Raw genomic sequence first — 23,519 nt, forward strand, 5'->3', positions numbered from 1 at the left:
ACATTGTGCAGCGTGATATGACACGACTATGTATTACCAGGAAAGGCAAATAAAATAATTTCATCACTGTTTCAATATTGCGGAAAGTTTCCACTACGATTCCAATCTTGGAGAACGATATTCCAATCCAAATAATATGTATTATTGAAACTATAGTTTTTGTGCGCAAAATGTCAATGACTTGTGAACTCGTATAATTTAAATCGAATTTTACAATTCACTTTCAATTTTGGGAGGTTTTTATTATTTTTATATAAATTTGCAACACGCGACAGCAATGCGAAATGAGAATATTCGCGAAAACATACGATTTTCAAATCGATATTGTTCCTCTGCTCATGCGCACTAGTAGAAATGTCCGCGACCAAAATAGGATACTTTGGCATTTCGACGTTATTAGTACCTAGTCATTTTACTTTGTTTTATTACTTCTTACGTAGGTACCTGGTACTCCCATCGTAGGACTAATCATTTATTTATGGGACTAATAAAATAATTTCTCATTACGTAAGATTTAGTGTCAACGTACCAAGGGGTGCTTTCCACCGAGGTTAGTTCTAAAATTATCAAAATATTATTTTACAAATTAGGAGCTTTGTGATGTATCCTAAAGCCTTTGATATTACTTATGATACTTTGACATTTTCAATTAGGAAAGAATACAGATTTCGCGGAAAAATATTTTGCATTACATATAGTCCAGTCAAGTTAAACATGAAAAGGGGGTTGTGCTTGCAAAAGGTCCAGTCATTCTGAATTTTTTATATGTTGTTAGGACCTAAACCAGTATTAAAAAAAAAAATTTGCAACTTCGAAAGTGCTGTGCGAGCGGCGGTGGACCTAAAAAACCAGGAAATTTTCGGATTTTTTTCAGTTTTTGCTCAATATCTCAGTAAAGGAAGGGTCTGACCGGTATAGTCGGTACAGATACTTTTAAAGAAGACTAAATTTTCTATAATGTGAGACTAAAGCAAGCTATATAAAGCCATTGGTTTTCAAGATACAGTTCTTCAAAAATAGGCAATTTTTTCCAAAAAGTGTTATTTTTTCGAAGTGGTCACTTATTTTGTAAAATAATTTCTAAAATACGCATCTCACGTCAAATATTGTATGAAATAAAGTTGTTGTAAATTTAATAAGCTTTTATTTGAGACTAGATTGATATCTGTAGACTAAACGGTTCTCTCAAAAATGGTAGATAACCAAAAACAGACATAAGTGGATTTTGGGTGAAATGCAAATAAACTTTTATCACGTCTTTTTATGGTTTTATTTATCAAACAGTTAACAGATTTTTGATGAAAAAAAGAAAAGATATTACATCTATCGGGAATTACGTCATCTTCAAACATTGTTTTATATACCTACATACCAAAATGCTTGTACAAACATCATGGTACCTACTATAAGGACAAATTACATGTACACAAAAAATAAAACTAATATAAATCATGTAGGTATTGTGTCTTGGTTGCCAAATCATGTCTTTCTTTTTATCTTAGCTGGGAGAGGCGCCCAGTCTGTAGTCGGGTCATCTTCATCGCCCGAGCATTTCAGCTCCACATCCGGGACGTTAATGCAAAATTTGCCACCGCATGACTGACAGAGGACTGAGCAGTGGAGCCCAGCATTTCTACACGAGCAGCTCCCAGAGCATCCTTTATTGCATTTACACGAAATTTTTCGCAAAAGGGCAGGAGGTGCGGGATCCATCGTGGTGGGGATGGGGGTGAGTCCTTGAGAAGACAGCTTCCACCCCCATTCAGTGGGATTCAAGTTGACTCCCCGCCACTTCTACACTTAGAGGTAGCACCTTGCTGCATGGTGGCCTGCAGCATCTTCCGTCGGTGGCAAACGGGCGAGGTTTATGTTTGTTGAAGTGACAAACGTCTTATACCTCAGGAAATCCAAAGTATCCCTCGCGATGTCACCCCCATATAGAGCCACAAAGCACTTGATGCCTGCTCCACTCACGGCTTGTGGGGTAGAGTCTGGCCGAAGGAAGACCTCCACTTGCTCAGCAAGTGGTTCACTCTTGCTCAGAAGTTTGCTGATTTTGGTCTTTCCTTGGCCAAACGGTGCTGAGGTGGTATCGCACCCGGCAAACGCGTGGGTAAATAGTACCGTTCCTGGTAATTGTCGGGAGTCCTGGTTGTTGTAGGAGGTCGTAGAGTAGTGACAGCAACCAGCTTCACCCTTCGTGCTCTTCTGAAGATAGACGTTTGTCTCTTTAGCGCTTAAACCATTGAGAAGAACGAGCAGGTCGACATCTTCTCCCACTATGACGACCCGATCGGCATCTGCTATTTTTGATAACGCCATCATGACGATCTCTCGATCAGCATCTTCTTCGGCAACAGCCACTTCTACTCCCTCCTTCTGAAAGGCGTCACAGAGAAGAGTTATAAGGCGTCTCTTATTGTTTTCATTGCCCAAAACATGCTCTTGAGCAATTTGAATTACTGTGGATTCATATCTGGAAAAGTCAATTCGTAGCTGGAATGAGCTGCGTAGCGCCGGAGTCGTTCCGCTGTTTTGGTGTTTTTTTTGGTAGCATCTTCGGGTAGCCGTCAAAAACGATGGAGACGTTCTTCCCAAAGTGGTTTCGGACGTAGGTGGTATAACGCGCCAAAAGTGTTCGAACCGTGCTTTTCCGCTGCCACACGACCTTGTGCAAGAGGTAGCCAACATCCAAAATGACGTGAGTGCTGGCATCTATCGGCGTGTGACTGGAAAGAGGAGTGAAGGGAGAGTACAGAGTAGATTTTGTGCCCTTGCGCATCCCTTGTTCATTGAACAGAGACATCGGGAACGGGGCCAACTCATACTTGAAGTCATCCTGTAAATCCTGTTCAGATTTCTTTGCAATACACACTCGCTGAAGAATTGTGAGCGGATCCACAGCCACTCTTCTGTTTTTGTCCGGCAGTTTAACGGTTGAGGTGATCGATGCCAGCGTGGTAACTTTATTCTTCTGTTTTATTACTACCTTGTCGTACATTTTCCCCACAATTTTCATTACTCCTTCCGTTCCAACTCTCTGGGCTGTGTGGCAATTAATTTCAGGACCTGCCAGTAAACCACTACTGATAGAAATTAAACTGTCAGTTTTGGGAAATGGAGGGTGGAGAGCAAACCAGTTTTTTAGTTTTTACACATCACTATTATCTCGGATGATTCGAGAAGGTCTCATGTCTACATGCTGCTCTCCAGTATGACATGATAAGCTGCAAAAACTTTCCAATTCTTCACAAATGTTCAACATAAACACCATTCCTGTTGTCCACCTTGCCAGAACACTTTCGGAGATTCCTCTTCCTTGGGTCAACCCACCGTAGGTTTTCATGGATCGCATCAGCTTCTGCTCAGCTGTTAGGTCTGACCACAACCCAGACCAAAACTTGTCAGACCGGCGAATGGTGAAGGATCTTTTTGTGAACATGTCGTATTCACTTTTATCCATCCGATCTTATAGAGCCATCATATCCTGAAGATGAGGTGCGCGCTCTTAGCATACAAAAAATGTCCAGCTGCGTGGAAAAGGGAGCATCTTGTGGACAGTGTACAAATGAAGGTTCCAATCACCAGCACGCTCTGCCTGGATGAATAGTTTTATCAAAGTGGTCATACGAAAGTATTGGACCCACAACTGTGATGTTGGACCATTCGCTTTAATTTTCTCCAAGGCACTTTTAAATTTTGCCTTTAGTATTTGGTAGGTATCAATTTCTTCTGCTGATATAGTGAGAGACCTTTCAGTGTCTCGCAGCAATTTTTCAGTCTCGTCTCGCTCCTCAAGAGTTATGTCAACCTCATAAAAAACAATGCTGGCCAGTGTGATGTTTGCCAAAATGTGGGCTCGAACAGCTCGTGAATATTCGTGCCCATTCATATGGGTACCCATGGGTATAGGTACTAATGGGTACTTGAAATTTGAAATAGTCGTAATTATATTATAACCCTAGGATAAACCCACGATGATTAATGGATTTACTTCACAGCACAATAAAACCATAAAAAGACGCGAGAACAGTTTATTTGGATTTCACCCAAAACCCACTTATGACTGTTTTTGGTTATCTGCCATTTTTGAGATAACCGTTTAGTCTACAGATATCAATCTAGTCTCAAATAAAAGCTTATTAAATTTACAACAACTTTATTTCATACAATATTTGACGTGAGATGCGTATTTTAGAAATTATTTTACAAAATAAGTGACCACTTCGAAAAAATTTCACTTTTTGGAAAAAATTGCCTATTTTTGAAGAACTGTATCTTGAAAACCAATGACTTTATATAGCTTGCTTTAGTCTCAAATTATAGAAAATTTAGTCTTCTTTAAAAGTATCTATACCGACTACACCGGTCAGACCCTTCCTTTACTGAGATATTGAGCAAAAACTGAAAAAAATCCGAAAATTTCCTGGTTTTTTAGGTCCACCGCCGCTCGCACAGCACTTTCGAAGTTGCAAAAATTTTTTTTTAATACTGGTTTAGGTCCTAACAACATATAAAAAATTCAGAATGACTGGACCTTTTGCAAGCACGGATGTACATCTTGACTGGACTAATATGATTACAGATAAATTCGCTGTTTCCATATTTCAAAATAAAATAATGTTCTTGAAAGCAGATGAAAGACTCTCAGATTTTAGTATGTATTACAAATCGACATATGCAATTACAAATTTTAACTTAAGTTTTTAAAGTCACTTTTCGATGGTTTTTATCGTATAAACTGTGATACCTACTTTACACGAAACTAAAAAACATGTTTAATTAGAAAAAAGGTATTATTAAAGTTATTATCACTTCACTTTATTTCGTTTAATATAAAAAATATATTTAAAAATTTACAAACCATGTACAAGTATTTTTAAAATGTTAAATGGTGTTTCATATTTTTTTTCGGGAGCGTTAGTGGTAAAAAAAATAATTTAAATCATATTTCTCACCGTAATAGAAAATGACAAAATTTAGCATAACTTTTATGAGATCGTGTCAGGCTTGGAGATATACCTATCCCCCAAAAAGACTAGGGTTGTTTGTTGTCTGTGAAGAATATCTCTCAAAATTAAAACAATATAGGTAGAACCGCACATTCCGAAACGGTTCCAACTGACTTCAACTTCATTATGACGTAGAAAACGCTACTGGCTGGAAAGGCGACTGTCACCGACATTGGCCGGTGTGACTTCACAACGTCATAATCACAACAAAAACGATTACTTAGAGCATAAATAAATAAAACCAGTGAACATAATCTACTCTTAAATATTTTTTACGTGATGGGTGTTCTTTATACGTAATACAATAAAATATGTCCAAAGAGACAGGCAAAGGTAAAGCAGTGTCTAGAGTGAAGCTGCAGACCTGCCAGTCAATCATCGTAAAATACAATAACACTAAAAGCCACCGCCCCTCTTTCGTATACAATTACAAAGCGAGCATTTCCTATTTCCCACATAAAATAATAATAGTTCCGTAGACTCAGACTGCCCTGCCTCGGACTAACCTTGCCAATGAAAATCCATACAGATTGATGTTGCCCAAACGTATTTTTAATATCCACTTAGAAATTCTACCGTATATTAAATTTGTTTATGTGCGTTCTAGTTAGGAACGGAAAATGCGCTGCGTTTTAAAAGCTAGTGGTTGCATAATAGATTGCGTAGTGCGTTGACAGATTTAAAATGTGCCTACATAATTTTATGTGAAGACAAAGATTTATTTCAGGATCGTCGTGATATTATTAATATTAAAAACAGAACAGGAATATAAATATACATAGGATATTAAACACTGTGATTCTACATGATTCGAAATTTCAACGCTTTAAGGTTGTTTTCAGGTGCACAAATGGAATAGTCTGTATGGAAAAATTAATATTCTTCTATGGGAAAAATCAACGGAATTTCGAAAAAGTTATTTATATTTTTTACTTCTACCTTCGTGTAAAATCACCGTCGGAAGTTTGTGCACTTTACCCCCGGACACACTCACCCTGTATACACACGGTGTCAGGAAACTTGTAGTATAAGCGGGAAACTGCTGAATCTCCATCACATTTGGAATCGATTTTGTAGTATAACTTTTTTTTAATTGAGTTTTCGTATAATTGTTGAACGTGAATCGATAAAATTTTGTACGTCAAATTTGAAAAAAAATCGGTCGCTGGTAGGTTAATATCAGCTGTTTAATGTCTTTTAAAATTCGTCGAAGCGTAAAGCCTGTAACAGACCACGCTATAAGCGCGCAATATGTTCGTGGCTTGGCTGGCCTATTTCAGCGTATCGCTCGCCATAGATTTCCATCGGTTGTATATGGCGAGCGATGTGCTAAAATAGACCAAGCCATGATGCGTATAGATTGATGTGTCGCCTACCTAAACTGTAACTGTAACTATAAGTTTTTTTAACCCTTTAGTTGCCCGAAAAAAAATAAAAATCGAAATGTTCGGATCAAAAAGATTTTTTGGGTCCTGATATGATGTTGTTCATTCACCAGTTTCCCGCTTGTACTACGAGTTTCCGGACACCGCGTATAAATCATGCTGTTGAATTAATAGTTTCGTCCACATAACGCACAGAACATATTCCAAACTAGCGAATAATAGGCCAATATTTGGACATTATATTTACAGAAATTTCGCTGGTATGATGAAATGTAATAAAAAATAACGCACAAAATGTAATAATTAAAATATATAACAAAATAATAATTCACAAAATGGCATTTATATGTCATCAACCCCGGTTGATTGTTTTCCATGGATTATCTAACGGTTGTGTGTATTTATAGAATTTATCTATGGTAAAGAAAATAATTACATAAAAGATTTTATCTGAGTTTTATAATATTACTCAGCAAATTTACAAGAGGTGGGTCTAATGAAACATGCGGTCTAACTGATACCCACCGGTAGGTACTACTTATTCTGTCACTGCATAAATTGAGTTTATTTATAATTTTGACTCAGTACAAATGACTCGATATAAAATCGTAATGACGTTTTTTGTATAAAGTAGTTATACGATAATGGGGTTACTGCTGAAGAAGTTATCAGCAGTTATTTATTCTAAAATTACACTCATTGCGTCATTGATCATTCCCACAATACATTACTTATAGTATACCTTCAAACTTTTATTTCATCATTCTGTTTCCTAAATTTGAACGTTTCCCTCTGAAATTATTTTCCCGCCAATAATCCATCTGTCAAAAACAACTTATTTGCTTTTATTTTGGACATTTTGAAATTAGATCGATTAGTTGGTCGAATGATTCAATTCAAATTATATTGTCAGGTTATTCCTAAAAGTACAAAAGAATTATAATCAATTTAAATATGAAAAACATATTTCAGTACCACGCTTGGCATGAGAAATTTGAGGGAAGCAGGTAGGGACTAGTATTCAGGACTTGTAGTCAATGACATTATAAAAAAATGTTGTAGCGCTGATGTTGTGCTCGTGGCTAACCGTTAGCTAGGGCCGTCCATCATTGCACAAGCAACGTTTATCGCTTATTACGATCGTAGTACCCAATGTCGGGATATTCCTACCCTTGGAATGCTTGTGAACTCCATGTATAACTACAGTGGTAAGTAAAAACAGTAATTACCAAAATTAGCAAAAATGAATTGAGTATCGGAAGAAATTAAATTTCGAATTTCTTATGTTTTCCACGGTTTTGCGTAAGACATCATTTAAAATTACTCGTTTTTGATGTTATCGCAATTTCACCGCTATTGGTAAGTAAAAACGCAGTATTTCTGTTTCTGTAAGGACTGGTCTCTAGTAGGACAAAACGAAAAGTTTTTTTAAAAGGTTTACACGTGGAATGATACAAAACACGCCCTAGGCAAAATTTCATATGTAATTATTTACCATCCCAGTTTAGTCCCTAATTCTGGCATTCAAATTCCGTAACAATTTGATAGGAAAAAACATAAACGGCTGTTTTTGCGTGAGGATGACTTTTGAAAAATAAAATTCAAAAAATTATCACTGTCCGTCATTTGTTACCAGTGTTACCACTAAAAAAATTAAAAAATAAAATCCACGATTGTACGAGGTGGTACCGCAGACTACGTCATACCGCTGTACTGTAGAAACGGGGCATTATCGCGTGATAATTTGGGGTATAAATAGTTTCCGGAAGGTCAAAAGCCGAACTGAGATATTCACATTTTTCGGTTGGAGAGATTTGTTTTCTCAGCGCCGCGTGAAAAATCACGGGATGTTATAATTGTAGGATTTGTGAAGCTGAATGTATTTGCCTTTCAAAAACAATCATATTTTCAATTTTCTTTAAGAGGAAGCTACAAGCCGAAAATGTGTATATTCGAGGGTATACCTTATATCGTAGGTAATAGGCATTAAAATCGCTTGACAAACGGAGTCTTGAAACTTTCAATTTCAATTCCAAAACTGATTTTTATTTTTTTTAAATAATTTTATAAGAAAGCAAAAAAAGTTAATCAAGTGAAACTGTCACAGATAATCTTAGCTATAATACTGTATTTTTGAAAAGTTGTTTCCATTGAAAAAATATTTTTTATAGTAGTTTACATTTATATTTTTTACGGAGTAATTTATTTTTTATTTGTATTCTACTCAAGCGAAGCGATAGGAAAACTTTCAATTTATCTAAAGCATATTTTTTGGTATTCATAATGTACACCAATTCGTTATAAAGATTAATCAAAATAGTGAATTGGCACTAAGCTTCTTCGTTGAGAAATTCGAGAGAGCAATAATTTATCTTTCGAATGAACACATTGTATATACTTTGCTTCATATTATAGGTTAAAAAATATCATTACTTGCGAAGTTGTGAGATTGTTTCCATACAAAGGATTTCATTCTCAGTTTGCCGACGGATAGTGATTTTGGCTTTTCGATGTATGCTCACGATATATTTTTAAATGGGATGTCCAGTGGCGTGTGGCCCAACCCGCCCATACGAGCCATACGCCACTGCTAACTCCCTTGTGCCCTTGGATGCATATACATACAATCATATTTATTGCATCGCGGTACAAATTTTGCACGTGACGACACCACACAGTGGGCTGAAAATCGCCTTTCATAGACATAGAGACTTGAATTTTCAAGGGAATTTTTTTTTGGCTAGAAATGGATTCTGATGATCATTACTATGCTATAAAATTTCGTATGAAGCAATTGCGTGTACAAATGAATGAGTTATCATTTTTTTGAGAAAAATTTGTATGGCACTGACATTAAAAATGAGGTTATCTCTGGAATCATAAGATTATCCATTACATCCTTACACACAGATTTACTACTATTTATTTGTATTTTTTTGACATACTCCGTATTGTGGCGCAACTTGCGATTTTAAAGTTGAAAAAAAAAATTAATGTTGATGATTCGATCTTGATGTCAAAAAAATACCCTTGAAAATTCAAGTCTCTATGTCTATGAAAGGCGATTTTCAGCCCACTGTGCGCCGTGACATTGGTCCATTGTTAACAATGACATCTGTTTTATGAAATCAAAACTTAATCCTATAATATTACCGTCTACTATTTCCAAGTCACCACGTGCAAGTGGCGTACATAATGGCGTTTTTCAAATACATCTGCATAGTATTTGAATTTCATTTTTGATTTCGTGAAGAAGTGCAAACCTTAAAAGTGGAAATTAACCCACTTCCCGACTTCCGATCGAGCTGAAACTCGGCAGACAGTCTCGTTGTAGATGACAATTCATTATATCAACGTTTGGTGCCAATCACGCTCACCCACTCGTACATATACGCATTTCTCTGAAATTCAATGACATCACAGCAGCTAATATACGCAATAAATGTCGGTCTTATCCACTCGGGATTTGGCTCGGTTAGTAGAGTTATCGACTCCACTTCAGAGAAGGAAGGTTCAATCATCAGTCAAACCATTTTTTTAATGTTTTAAAAGACTTAAAAATATATGTATTATAGTAAAAAAAAACCTTGTTTTAACGGGTTGATTTTTTTAGTAACGATTCAAAGTTACAGATAATCCCAAATATTTAAAGCGATTCCAACCAATAAAAAGATCAATGGCCGATTCCTTGTCGCAATAATATAAAAATGACATAAAAAAGTTTTAAATGTTCAATACGGCGACCTACAATTATCCAGTAAAAGAATTTCCAAGCCAACTATAATGCTGCTGCCACACGCAAAGCTCACATCAAAAGTTAATGTACAGAGCATCATCTTTTCTACCGACACACGACGCTATCAAATATTTCTTCCTATGGTAGGAGAGGGGGTCAGTTGAATTCGAGAGCGGCCGAGGAACATAATTTCATCTGTCAAAGTGACAACTTTACTTACTGACAGCTTGAGCACGTTTTCTAAATGGATGATACATGTCGCCTATTGCTGGATCTGTTGGACAGCTCATCCTCATCATCATCCTCAGATGATGATGCCGCCAACTATATAATTATAAATGCTATTTATAAACTTTTTAGATTTTAAACAATCTGCGCGTAAATAGCGCATTTTCACATAACCTGACATAACCTCTCCGTCGAATCAGGAAATTCGCAGTTCGCACGCCGATCGACGAAAGCGACATATAATAAATTATTGTAAAATAAGCTCAAGTCGATTTCAAAAAATGTCGAAGGCAAAGGCGGCAAGGACCAACACCAGGGCAGGGAACGAGAAGAGAGCACGAGAGCTGACGAGAGCAAACCAGATTACCCAGGAAAACAATTGAAAACAATCAACAAACGAACAAACTAGAAGCTTCTCTATGTAGGTATCAGGCCGTCCAACTTTATCAAAAAACCGAATGATATTACCATATAAACATACTGAGTTAAAAATATGATTAATTTTGAAAGGGCGAAAATTTGTTTACTTCAAATTCAAATATTGATTATATTTATATTTTAAATATATGTTAAGTATGTTTGCCATATAACGTTTTTTTTATGTTTCTAAATTTACTAGCACACATGACGATATGAGCTAACATAATAAATAAGAAATGCATTATTAGGCTGCTTATGTCATGGCTGTCAAAGGGAACACGGAACTTAGTCGGTAGCTCCGCAATTAAAATGACCCCCTCTCCTTTTTACGGCGGAGAGGGGGACGCATAACTTTTCAAATATCGCGTCGGGAGCGGTTACGTAAAATAAATTCGGTTAGCGAAGTTCAGAACCACACTTATAGCGCGTTATCTTTTTACGTGTGTCGGGTCTGTATGGGATTGTATGGCGAGCGCTATTGTGCTTTATATTATCTGTTGATGTGAGCTTTGCGTGTGGCAGCAGCTTAAAACAGTAATAAACATGCATAGTCTTAAAACGGTAAAAATAAACTTTAAATACATTTTATCAAAAAACTTTAGCATTGAACAAACAAGGTGCATAATTTTTTTGTATAGTATAGTATCGATGGGTGTGTGGTATGTATATTTAATGAATGTTTATTTTATCATTTGTGCATAGAATTTTAAACAATACGATCGCATGTACCGAACTCTTGTCCCTAATTAATTTCAACATATCTTTGAGATACACACGACATACTCTTCATATATTCAATAATATTTGTCTAAACTCTAACATCGACATTATTTCGGGTTCACTGCCCAAATTTAAAAGTAGCATCATGTCAATAATATAAACTGTTCAATGCGCGCATACACACACACACACACACATTGTCAGTCAGCTGCTCTACCATTACGTCACGTCGGCTTATTCTATGCCCGCCAAATAATAAGGCTGCCAGTTCAATTCTCGTCGGCGGCATGTTTCTTGTATGAGTGTTTCAGGCTAGTAATTTTTGCTTATAATAATTTAATATCATTTGTGGTATGCATAAAAAACCTAGTCTTGCAAACATTAGTTTATCATTAAAAATAATAGGATTTATGTTATTTGTTTATAGACTTTTATTGTGTTATGAAATTGTGTTTTAGCGAGAGTAAAGGGAAACATTCATTGAAGTAGTTTATTGATATTAAAAAAAAAAACAATATAAAGGTAGTAACAAATCACGCTATATGAATCAAAGCTTTTTTGGGCGTGGCCTATACAGATTATATGTTGAGGTATCACACTTCGCTATAATCTTCCTCAGGAGAGGGGGTCAGATCAACCGTGAAACTGCCGCGGAATATCATTTCTATGTATGGGATCTGTCACCTTGACATATGTCAGCCGCTCGATCACGGCGCTCCATAAATTGATCTGACCCCCTCTCCTGTCGTATAATTTTTAAATATCTAGCAGATCACGGCGGCATCATCGTCGCCACGCCCACAGTTATAACACATCATCTGTCAGGCGTGAAAGGTCTGTATGGGATTGTATGGAGAACGATACGGAATTATAAAAGAGCTTTATTTCTATTTATTTATTTTTATTTAAAGAAAGCAAGACAAAAATATATTTTACAGTAAATAATAAAATAAAATACAGAAAAAAAACAGAAAAGTTCCAATAAACTACTTTCCAGTAGTTTGTCGATGGCAACTTTTCACCTATAGCGTAATCTGTCACCCCACTTTAACTTTAATTAAATTATATCATATTTTTATTATAAAAAAATATTGTATTTTTTAAGTTTTCCAGGTAATTAGATAATAATAATTTTATTCCAAGAGGTTAAAGCAATCCCACACGTTCCATATCGGTATACATATTGATTGTATAATAGGTATATGAATATATAACAAAATACAAGTTAGTCTGAAGATTCATAAAAATAAACAGTAACAATTTTTAAGAAATAAAAGAGAATCTAAAAATAAATAAAATCAAAAATAATTAGGTGAATCCAAATAATATCTAGAAATAAATAAAAATACGCAATTAACGCGATGCCATACGTAGTAATGCAAAATCATGTGTTTTTGGTTTGAAAATTTGGTCGCTTAGAAATGTTTCAGAACTGCGAGTAGAATACAACTTGGCCTTTGAAATAATCGAGTATTTTTTAGATAAGTCTTTTTATAAGCCCAGAAAAAAATTATGTATAAGGCCTATGAAAACTGCTTGAAAGTTTAAAATCTCCTACTTACGAACCGATTTTCGGTTATGATTTTATTGTATAATGTGGCAAATTAAGTTATTTATAAAATGATCGAAAAAAATTAAATATTTATGCCTGAACATCCACAAAATAATAAAAAGGCACTTTTTGGCCATGTTTTTTTCTTGCATAAATCAAAACAGGCGGATGGTGTTAAGCGGGAATTTAAACCTTATCGCCATCTACGTAAGGGTTATTATTAATAGCGGCTCAATTGAAAATATTACACGACGTAATGCATCGCCTTAAAAATAATTATGTAGGGCGTGATCTTGAGTTTTCTCTTTGTGTTTGTTTGAGTTCAATGCATTTTGTTTTTTGTTCTATTAGAAATCCCTTTCTTATATACTTAATAAGGTCATTCGCCATGGGAAATTGCCGTTTTTAGAGGAAAATAAAAACGTTGAATTAATCTGCATTAAAATTCAATCAATTACAAATTGCTTCTTTTCCAGTCTCTCATTTATAGATCTAATTTATCAGATATCGGTATATTAAATTACGTGCTTTTTTCTTGGAAAATACATAGCTCTTTTGTCTTTATGAACTGCGCGCCACTGTGACATAGTTAAGGAGATTATGCTTGGATAAAATGTCTGTCACGCCACGGGATTCGACCTTTCGTTTTGCAAAACAAATCGTAATGTATTCAACGTAGTAACCGAAGGCGCAATTTGCGAAAATCCCCATTCGACAATAACAGGTAAACCTTGAATTTAACAACTCTTTGTTAAAATAATAACAGGTATATACATATTTAGGTACTGATTTAAAAATATCAAGAGATTACATTAAAATATATATATATAACTAGCGGACTTGTACCCAGAGTTGCTGGGGGTTATCCTAGAAAAGTCGATGTTTTATAATCAAGTCGTAAAAATATTAACGCTGGCTAAAACCTTATGAGATACATCAAAATAATGTACTACGGAATTGTATATCTTAAAAAGGCCTGCAGAAAAGTCTCAGGTGGTATATGTCTATCTTCTAAGGATAACCCCCACCAACGCCGGGTAGATGTCAGCTATTGATAATTTTAAGTTCCATACATTCAGGGTTTTCCAATAAGAGGTGTTATTTTGATATTCAATCGTAAAAGATCAATGGTTTCGTTGCTTGTGTGGCACGTAGCGCCGTCTTGTTGAAAGTGAACGTTGTCCAGATCAATACCATCCAATTCCGGCCATAAAAAATCATTAATCATCATTTTTTGTGGCCGGAATTGGATGGTATTGATCTGGACAACTTTTACTGTAAACAAGACGGCGCTACGTGCCACACAAGCAACGAAACCATTGATCTTTTACGGGAAAAGTTTCCGGACCGTGTTATCTCTCGAAGAGAAGATCACCATTGGCCACCGAGATCTTGTGATTGCGACTTCTCCCTTTGGGGCCACGTGAAAGAGAAGGTCTACGCCAACAGCCCAGCGTCGATTCAAGACCTCAAAGATGAAATTCGTGAGGCTATCGAGGACATGAGGCAGCCACTTTTTGGTTATGGAAAATTTTATGAAAAGGATATGGTCCTGTAGGCGTGGTGGCGGTGGTCATTTGACTGATTTTATTTTTCACTATTAACGGCATGCCTTCTCTTTATAATGAAATAAACATTCGATCATTTATATTAAAAAATTGCATTTTTCTTTCAATATCAAAATAACACCTCTTATTGGAAAACCCTGTATATAAAATTATCTTTCCGGTGTATGCAATTAAAATAAACATTACTATTTCTAAATAATAAAAATTTAATATGAAACGTGAAAAATGTTGTCAAAAACGCAGAACACATTTTTATTTAATTTTTTACTCCAATTATAGAAAAATTGAGAGAACTCGATATTTCTAAAACACATTCGTTTTGTTTGGGGAATTTGTAAGAAAACTGCAGCTTCACTTTTATCTCGTTCGTATAATAATAAAATAAGAAATAAATTAAACAGATTGTTACGATAGCGGCGCGAAATATGAATTATTAATTTTGGCTATTTTTAGGATTTTATTAATGGATCCCAGTATCAATATTTGAGGCAAACTAGAGAGAATTATTATTTCTCTTTCTTACATCAAAAAAATTATTTATTCCGCAAGATATCAAAAAAAAAAAAAATAATTTTAAAAAATGTGGACGCCCGGTCATATATGACCCTCAAATGCTGGAGGGGTTAAATAATTACAATTTTAATTATCAGCCAATCTCCAATTCTTCTACCATATATTATATCTGACGCTGAAGGTGTTAAAATATATTACAATCCCGCCTATTTTTCGTCTGAATTCGATAATTGATAATAAATTAATTTATTGGTCATTTCACATCTAATTTATGTCTGAATCCAATAATTTATTATTATTATTATTATTACTTATGATATATGAATTTATAATCCCCGTCTGACGTAAGTCTGAATCCAATATACTATTTTATTATCGGGTTTAACTCAAATCATAGAAATTTGAACAGTTCTTCATATTTCAAAGTTGATTTTCAATTAAGTTCTTTCGTCGTTTCAGTTTTTGAAACAACTGGCCAATAATGATATAATAACAGAACTTGAGTAGAACGATCACAGAACTTGAAAATCAACTTTGAAATTTGATGAATTGTTCAAATTCTGCGAAACAACACGTTCTAAGTATTAACGTATGTAACAATATGTCTGACAAAAAACATTTTGTAATTATTATGGGCACACCTCCACGGAGAAAACTTACTGACAAAAAATACTGCTATTTTATTTTTAAAAAAACTCTTCGAATTATTCGTATTCCAGTTAAAAACGGGACTGCAGACCTTTAAAGAATGAATTGAGAGATTTCTTAATAATCTATCAGTAAAACACGAATATGTCATGGCGATCTCATACGGAAATATTGAACTTAAATTACTGATGGCAAAAAAACACATATTTTAATATACAAATGTATTCTAAACATTATATCCACCTCACTTTTTTGTCATTACATATTAAAAAAAATCACAAAATATCGTATTTTTTTCTTAAATTGCCGTCGGAACCTTTGACTTGATAGAGGTGAAAATTTTTATTTTTCCGTGGTTAACTTTTATATTTAACTATAAAGCTTGGTGTTTTCTCTTTTTAACACCGTTTAGTTCACATATGTTTCCATGATACCATATGAGTTGTTCAAAAAAGCGAACAAAGTGACTGTACGGCAACTAGCTGTTGTTCGTAAAACCGAACAAAAAACCTGAAGGGTTAATAAAGAGTATTAATACGTCTCACCCATCTCATGGCTAAGTCCTCCATCACAACACAAGCAACATGTTCCGCTTACTCTGGTGGTAGTAGGAGATTTTAGAATATTGCCAGGTTATTCGTAACCCGGGAAAGTTTGTCTTTCTTTAAAAAAATATAAAAAGATGTACATTTGTATTTTATATCATTAGGTGGGTAAGCTATCAAGAGAATTCGTTATTATTGTTGGAAGTGCAATATTGTTGAAAACGTAATTTTTTGAATTAAAAACTTTGTAAAACCAATCTGCAATCTTTAAACCACTTGAATACTATATAAAATGTCAAATGATTTAATACATAAGATTATAGATATATTAGAATCATTATCGATTACATAAATCAAAAACATGTTATTATGTTTTCCAATCGTAATGAATTCAAAGTTATCGTACAATCTCATGACTCATGATGAATGACAACAACGAACAAAAATAAGTTACTTACGTGAAATATTGTTATTTTTTAGTTTCGTAAACATACTAATTTGAAGTAATTAATCTCTTGAAACTAATCCGATACGTCATACAAAATATATTATGGTCATTTGCTTGTGGCGCAAAACTACATATTCTTGATTTATAAAAATTCAGCCTACGTGTGTTTGTCCTCGCAAAACTCGAAAAGTAGTCAACCGATATCGCTGAAAATTTCAAATTTGTTCTTTTTAGTGCCAGGAGTGTTTAGATATTGGTTTGAATGGTAGAGGATGTCGGGGACGCCCGAGGAATACTTAACGCAATATCTGTGCACCAAAATGAGATACTGATTCGAATTAAAGTCGACGTAATGTAGTTTTTTAACAGTAACATTGTGGTATACAGTAGTGAATGGTGGACGATGTCGGAGATGCCTGAGAAGGACATAAGCAATAGCGAAGCATTGAAGGATCCAGTAGTCTAACATATATTATAAAAAAGAAACCTGCGTTTCCCTACCCGCCTAATTTTCTTCACAACCAGCCACTGCCACCTACCGGTGGTTATGGTGATATATAGCCCTTGGTGTCACATCGAAAGTAAGGGAGTTTGTTGGGGGTGGCTGAGTGTGGGTGGGAGTGGGTGACGAAAATGTGCTTTTTTATGGGAAGGCCGCGAATGCTTCAAATTGTTTCAGAATGGGCCCGCTGGCTGTGTCGGTGAGTCTGGAAGGTTCCAGAGAGTTCATGAAGGTTCTCGAATGCTCTAGAAGGTTTTGGAAGGATCAAGTTCAAGAAGGTTCTATAAGGATTCAAACTGAGTGGCGGAGTGTGTAGGTGAGTCTAGAAGGTTTCGGAAAGTTCGGGAATGCTCATGAAAGTTCCAGAAGGAGCCACAGAAATGCGTGGCGGCGTACAGCTAGTAATATTATCGACGCTAGGGATGATTTTCTGCAATTTTGAGCGGCCCATAATACAAAATGCATTTAATATGTCTGACATAAAACATTCTGTAAAAAGTATTAAGTAAGTATACCTATCAATAGTTTATTCGGGCAAAAAATTGTTGTTTTCTCCTAGCGCTACTTGGAATCCATCTTACCTGTTTACAATCTCAACTTGGAAGTGTTTTCCAAACAAAATAACATGGAGGTAGATTTGATACCTGTTTTATACATCTCTAGTGTCAGGGATGTGCCGTCCATATAGGCGCATACGCACTGCCTACCCAAAAGTGCAATTTGCAATATTGCAAGAAATCAATCTACATTTTCAAAAATACGAGCGAAGTATTAATAATTAAGAATCGCAGCGCCATGCAAAATGGACCCGCATGTCATATTAAAATTTTGTCTACATTTGACACAAAAAATGTACGTATGTGTGTAAATGTGTGTGTATTCACTGAACGACTCGTTTGTGTGAGTGTCGAAAAAGCCGTGCCTTTCTGTAAAATCACAAATGTAGCAACTAGCGCCATCTGTTGGAACTTCTATTATTTAGTACAAATTTTCTAGCGAATTAATTACCACATTATTATTTGGCATCATTTCGTGCAATTGTGCGGTCGCAAAAATTAATTTTAATACGCACCCGAAAATATTTTATTTACGACCTAGTTACAAAACATCGAATTTTCTCTCCTTTTTATAAATTTAAAATGCATTTATTATATACATAAACATTCAGGAAGAAATTTCCTAAATTAAAGTGAAAACCCTATCAAAATCCGTTGCGTAGTTTAGAAGAAATAAGCGCAGAAACAGACTTTGTTTTATAAAGATTAGAGAAGATTTACATAAATTACTAATTTTTCCAATTTTATTTCATGCTTAGTTGTTTTCGCACAATAATAATCTATGGAATGTATTGCATCGCACTGCCCCGAACGCCTTCTGGAATAATTGATTATTATTATTAAACAAGTTCAGACAGGTAGCTACCGTGTACCTATGCCAGACAGAATGTATCATACGAGGTTTTTTGTTATCAGACCAAACAAACACTACTAAACTTTACAGCTTAGTAGATAGATAGATAGATTGGGAATCTTATGCTACGTATACATACGCGAACCGAACTGCCGAACTTAACCTCAACTAACGTGAAAAGAACGAAGAAACCGCAAATGGCGTGAAACGCCGCTTACAGTTACTTCGTTCCATTCCCGTAATTCGTGGCTCGGATCGCGTTTCGGTTCGCAAATGTATACGTACCATTGTAATCAAACTATGCTATTTTGCGTAGGTACTGCGAAAATACTTTTAATTTGTGTAGGTACTTACAAAATATATTTATTAAAGGGAATAATATGTTTACAAGACAAGTTTTTATGCAAAGCAAAAAGGATAACAAATTATTATAAGCCTGAAACATAAATATAAATTGAAAAAAAATTAGAAAAAATAAAAACTTTTTTTTTGCTTAACCTTTCAAAAATATTAAAAATTTAATTAACAAGTCTTAATTAAAAATTTAATTAACAAGTCAAAACATTTCACCATTAAATGAAGATATAATATATCTCGAAGCCACCTAGTGAGAAATTAAGTATTTAACAATGCCTTTTCCTACAAACATAAAGTTGGTTGTTTTCAGGTGTAAAAAATCAAAAAGAAATAATTATTGTTGAATGAAATACTAGTATTTATTGAATTATTTGGCTGTTAAAAATAAAGAAATATAAATGAGGCCTGAAGTTGTTCAATATTCCACATTCGTGCAAATTTATAGTATGTTCGAAATGCAAAACTCGATTACGCCCATCACTAGACTTCATACGTCAGAAAATCAGGTGAACGGTAAACCAGTGAATCAGTGGCATTATAATACCTAACCGACCGACAAACATAGATTTGGGAAGTCTCTTTTCCGTTCACGCGAATTCCGATATATCCACGCCTGAGTGAGAGGGAAGCGTGACTCACGCCGTATGGAGATCCTTACTTGCATAGAAATTTCATTCTGTCAAAATTAAAAGTCAAAATGTGATTTCTTCTTATTATTATTTCCTAATTCAAAAGTGTCAAAATGATAGTCCATAGATTTTCAAATCTACTGTCAATTTGTATTTGTAGTATTCAAAAATGTCAAATTCTATAGAAAAAATGATAAATTCTTTCAAGAGTGACTTTAAAATCGATTTATATTGCAAATTTGCTAATATTTTTAACATAGGTGTCAATGAAATATAGTAAAATGATACGAAACGCTGATTTAAGGACGTTACATAATCATATTATGGAAAAAATATGTTTTTACTCCGAAAAAATGATCGGAATTTTGCTGTTTTGACAAACTGACGTTTCGCAGAAAGAAAGAGCGAACTGCCAAATTCGTGAAACGAAAAATACGTCACCGGCTACTTATAAATAATATATTACTTTCACGCACAAACAGAAATAATCGACAAATGAGACGCCTGAAAAGAGTTTATCGTGTTTTAATTACCTTTGACATGCTCTGGAATGTTGTACACTCACAATATATTACCAAGTTATCACAAAAACTCGACAGTTTATCACAATTTCACTATTTTGTCGGGAATGACTGGAGTTTACGATAAAAGTCAACCAACGCACGCAGAATTCTAGAAACGACTGAAGCCGAAATAAATACGACTGCGCTGGGGAGCTCACGGCTACCTCAAATAGGGTAAAAATAATGTGATTTCAACGCATGCGCTCTGTTATATTGTCCAGCTGATATAAAACAACAAACCATACGTTATCTAGTCTATGACGGGGTATGCAGGTAAGAAAGAGGCGTATAAACTGAATGGATTTAGGTAAAAAGTAACAAGGTTACGGCCTTACAGGTAGACACGCAGAGAGCAAAGACCTCTGTTTATCGGGTTTTTGCCGTGGCATTGTTTCAAGTTTTGGACCTCGTTTCAATGTGCCACTTATTATTATTATTCGTAACAGGTTTTGTAGTGTTTATTTTCCTGAACGTATTATTATTTCAGCCAAAATGTGGAGGTTTTTAGAACAATGGGAAACTGAAAAGTTTGTATTTAACAAGAACAATAAATAAAACAAGCACTTTGTCCCATTACTGGAAGTTAGAGTCGATTTTTTAAATGAGCCTCTTGCATGATCTTTTATTTATTAGATTCACGTTTTTTTTTTCAATTTAAAAATTGCACACAAGTGCCCCATTTTCATTATGTAATAAAAATATTCGGTATTTATTTGGCATAGATTGTGGAAATTACGCTTTGTTTCAACAATTACTACAATAAACAACTATTTACATTCACAATTGGATTATTAGGTCCTCAGTTTGGGTTAATTAAGTCATATGCGTATTTAGATATTTTCGTAAACGGAACTTTCGCAGGCAAAAATTGATTGGCGTAATTTGTCATACGGTGGATTTAGGTTTATTTGTGTAAGTTATTATTACCACATCATAGTAGCCAATACAATTTAGAAAAAAATCATATCTACAGCATTCACATGGGGGGTTTCGATCCTAAGAGGGGGATTCGATTCTAAGGGGGGGTAAGGTAGAAAGTGGGGGGAGGGTTTAAGCGGCCGCTACACTACTCGCTTCGGCGCTTCGACGAAGTCCTCGACGAAGTTAGCCGAAGTCCGAAGTGCGTGCCCACACACTCGTGCAACTTCGCGAGTAGCTCAGTCTCTCGGAGTCCGTGCACTAGGCAACATGGACGTTCAAGTGGCAAATAAAGGATGAAAGTAGATTAAATGCTGTTGAAATGAGATCCCTGAGGCGTATAATAATAATGTTAAAAATTGGGGTTGATCCTTTTTGAATAAAAACTGGTTTTCTTGACACCACTTTACATTTATTTCAAACTATTGAAACAGGTACAATATTTATAAAGAACTGTGCGAATAACACTGCTACGATCGCTCTGACTTATGAGCTTGTTTATTATCGAGTTATTGTTGAGAAAAGAACGAAAAAACACATAATGCGAGCCTTTTTAAAGACTTTAAAACCCACTACATGTAAATAAAACACTTGTCATCGTGATGTCTAGCAGTAAAAATGAAACCTGCTATACCGACCAAATTGACACTATTTTCTAAGCAAGGACTCACACCATTTTGGTTAAACGTAGTAACTTCAAATTTCTAGACTACAGATGTCGGTAGCCTGCAAAATTGAACATATTGCCAGGGGGCGGGATTCAAAAATTGCACTAAATTTTTGAATGATAATCTATTTAAAAATAAACTATAAAACAAACAGAATAAACTAAAAATTCTTAATCTAAATATACCACAAAAATACTAACAAAATAATTCAAAATAGCAGAAATTAACAAAATAAAACCCCCTTTTTTTATGCCCTACTGGTAAACTTATAAATTTAACTGTATAAATGCTGTTGAATTACTCTATTAATTAACTAAAAATAACTAGAAAATTATTAATCCTATTAAATAACCAAAAAAAATTCAAAAATGACTAAATTACACACGTCTGCATACTAATTTTTACATATTTAAATAGTTCAATAACACAAATAATATAGTTCACACTGAACACAACACAATTATTGTTCCTTTTTTTTTTTTTCTTCTTTCTTCTCAGGTCTTCTGCTTGATCCATCCAAGGTGGAGTCGAGAAGATAAGCATCATAGTGTAATGTACATAATCAATCCTTGGTAAGGTCCGGGACGTCAATTACAGGTTTAGTGTCTGAATCCAGGGGCATCAGACATATCTTTGTGATGGGCCTCACAAAGACTCCTTGAGGTGTTTTTAGTGTAACAACTCGTACTACTCCATCCGCTCCAGGGTGTGTATGCAGAATTCGGGCCATTTTCCATAAAGGTGGAGGTAAATGATCTTCCTTTAAAATCACCAGATCGTCTTTTTGCAGTGCCCGTTGAGTGCTGGTCTGCCATTTAGTTCTCTTTTGTAGTTCCATCAGGTAATCTTGCTTCCATCTAGACCAAAAAGATTGAATTAGCGAACTGATCCTCTGATATTGAGTTAGTCTGTTGTCCGGTATCGCCCGGACGTCTCTCTCAGGAATGATACAGGATTCAGTGCCTATAAGGAAATGGTTTGGGGTAAGAGGTTGGTAATCATGGATGTCGTCGGATAAGGAAGTTAATGGACGGGAGTTCAAACAGGCCTCAATCTGACAAATTAAGGTATACAAGAGTTCAAATGTTAATGAAGAATTGTTAGTGATTCTATACAAATGGAATTTTGCTGATTTTACTGCTGCTTCCCACAAACCTCCCTGATTAGGGGCTCGAGGGGTTATGAACTTCCACTCAATACCTCTGTTCACTAAATAATTTTGAATATTGTCGTTGTTTTCCCTCAAGCTGGTGTACAGCTCTTTGAGTCTGCTGCTAGCTCCTTTAAAATTACTAGCATTGTCGGAAAAGATCTTTTCAGGTTGTCCCCTACGGGATATAAATCTTTTTAAACTGTTCAAAAAAGCATTGCTAGATAAATCCGAAACTAATTCCAAGTGAACAGCCTTGGTTGAGAAGCAAATAAAGATACATAAATACGATTTTGCGAGGGAAGCCTTCCTCAGCGTCCCACTTTTAATTAGAATTGGTCCGGCGTAATCTATTCCGGTGATAGCGAAAGGACGACTCGGCGTAATTCTTTCGGGTGGCAAATTTCCCATGATTTGATGACCGGTTCGGGGACGACATCTAAAACATACAACACATTTATGTAATATCTTTTTAATAGTATTTTTACCAAAGATGGGCCAAAATTTTAATCGTATTTCAGCTAACAAAGCTTGAGGTCCTGCGTGT

General features: G+C 35.1%; 1 protein-coding gene across 1 annotated transcript in view; it reads right to left on the reverse strand.

Annotated features, from left to right (window-relative positions):
- Positions 1-20,419, reverse strand: part of LOC149410488 (choline/ethanolamine kinase) — a 73,443-nt gene extending 53,024 nt beyond the window's left edge. Inside the window, exon 1 of the mRNA XM_089648141.1 lies at positions 20,207-20,419. Coding sequence (XP_089504267.1) covers positions 20,207-20,215 — 9 coding nt within the window. The 5' untranslated portion in view covers positions 20,216-20,419. The remainder of the gene's footprint in view (positions 1-20,206) is intronic.
- Between the last annotated feature and the right edge of the window lie 3,100 nt (positions 20,420-23,519).

This window comes from Hesperophylax consimilis, chromosome 27, assembly GCF_061612785.1.
Source record: "Hesperophylax consimilis isolate HC1 chromosome 27, BYU_Hcon_1.0, whole genome shotgun sequence".
Lineage (NCBI taxonomy): Eukaryota > Metazoa > Arthropoda > Insecta > Trichoptera > Limnephilidae > Hesperophylax > Hesperophylax consimilis.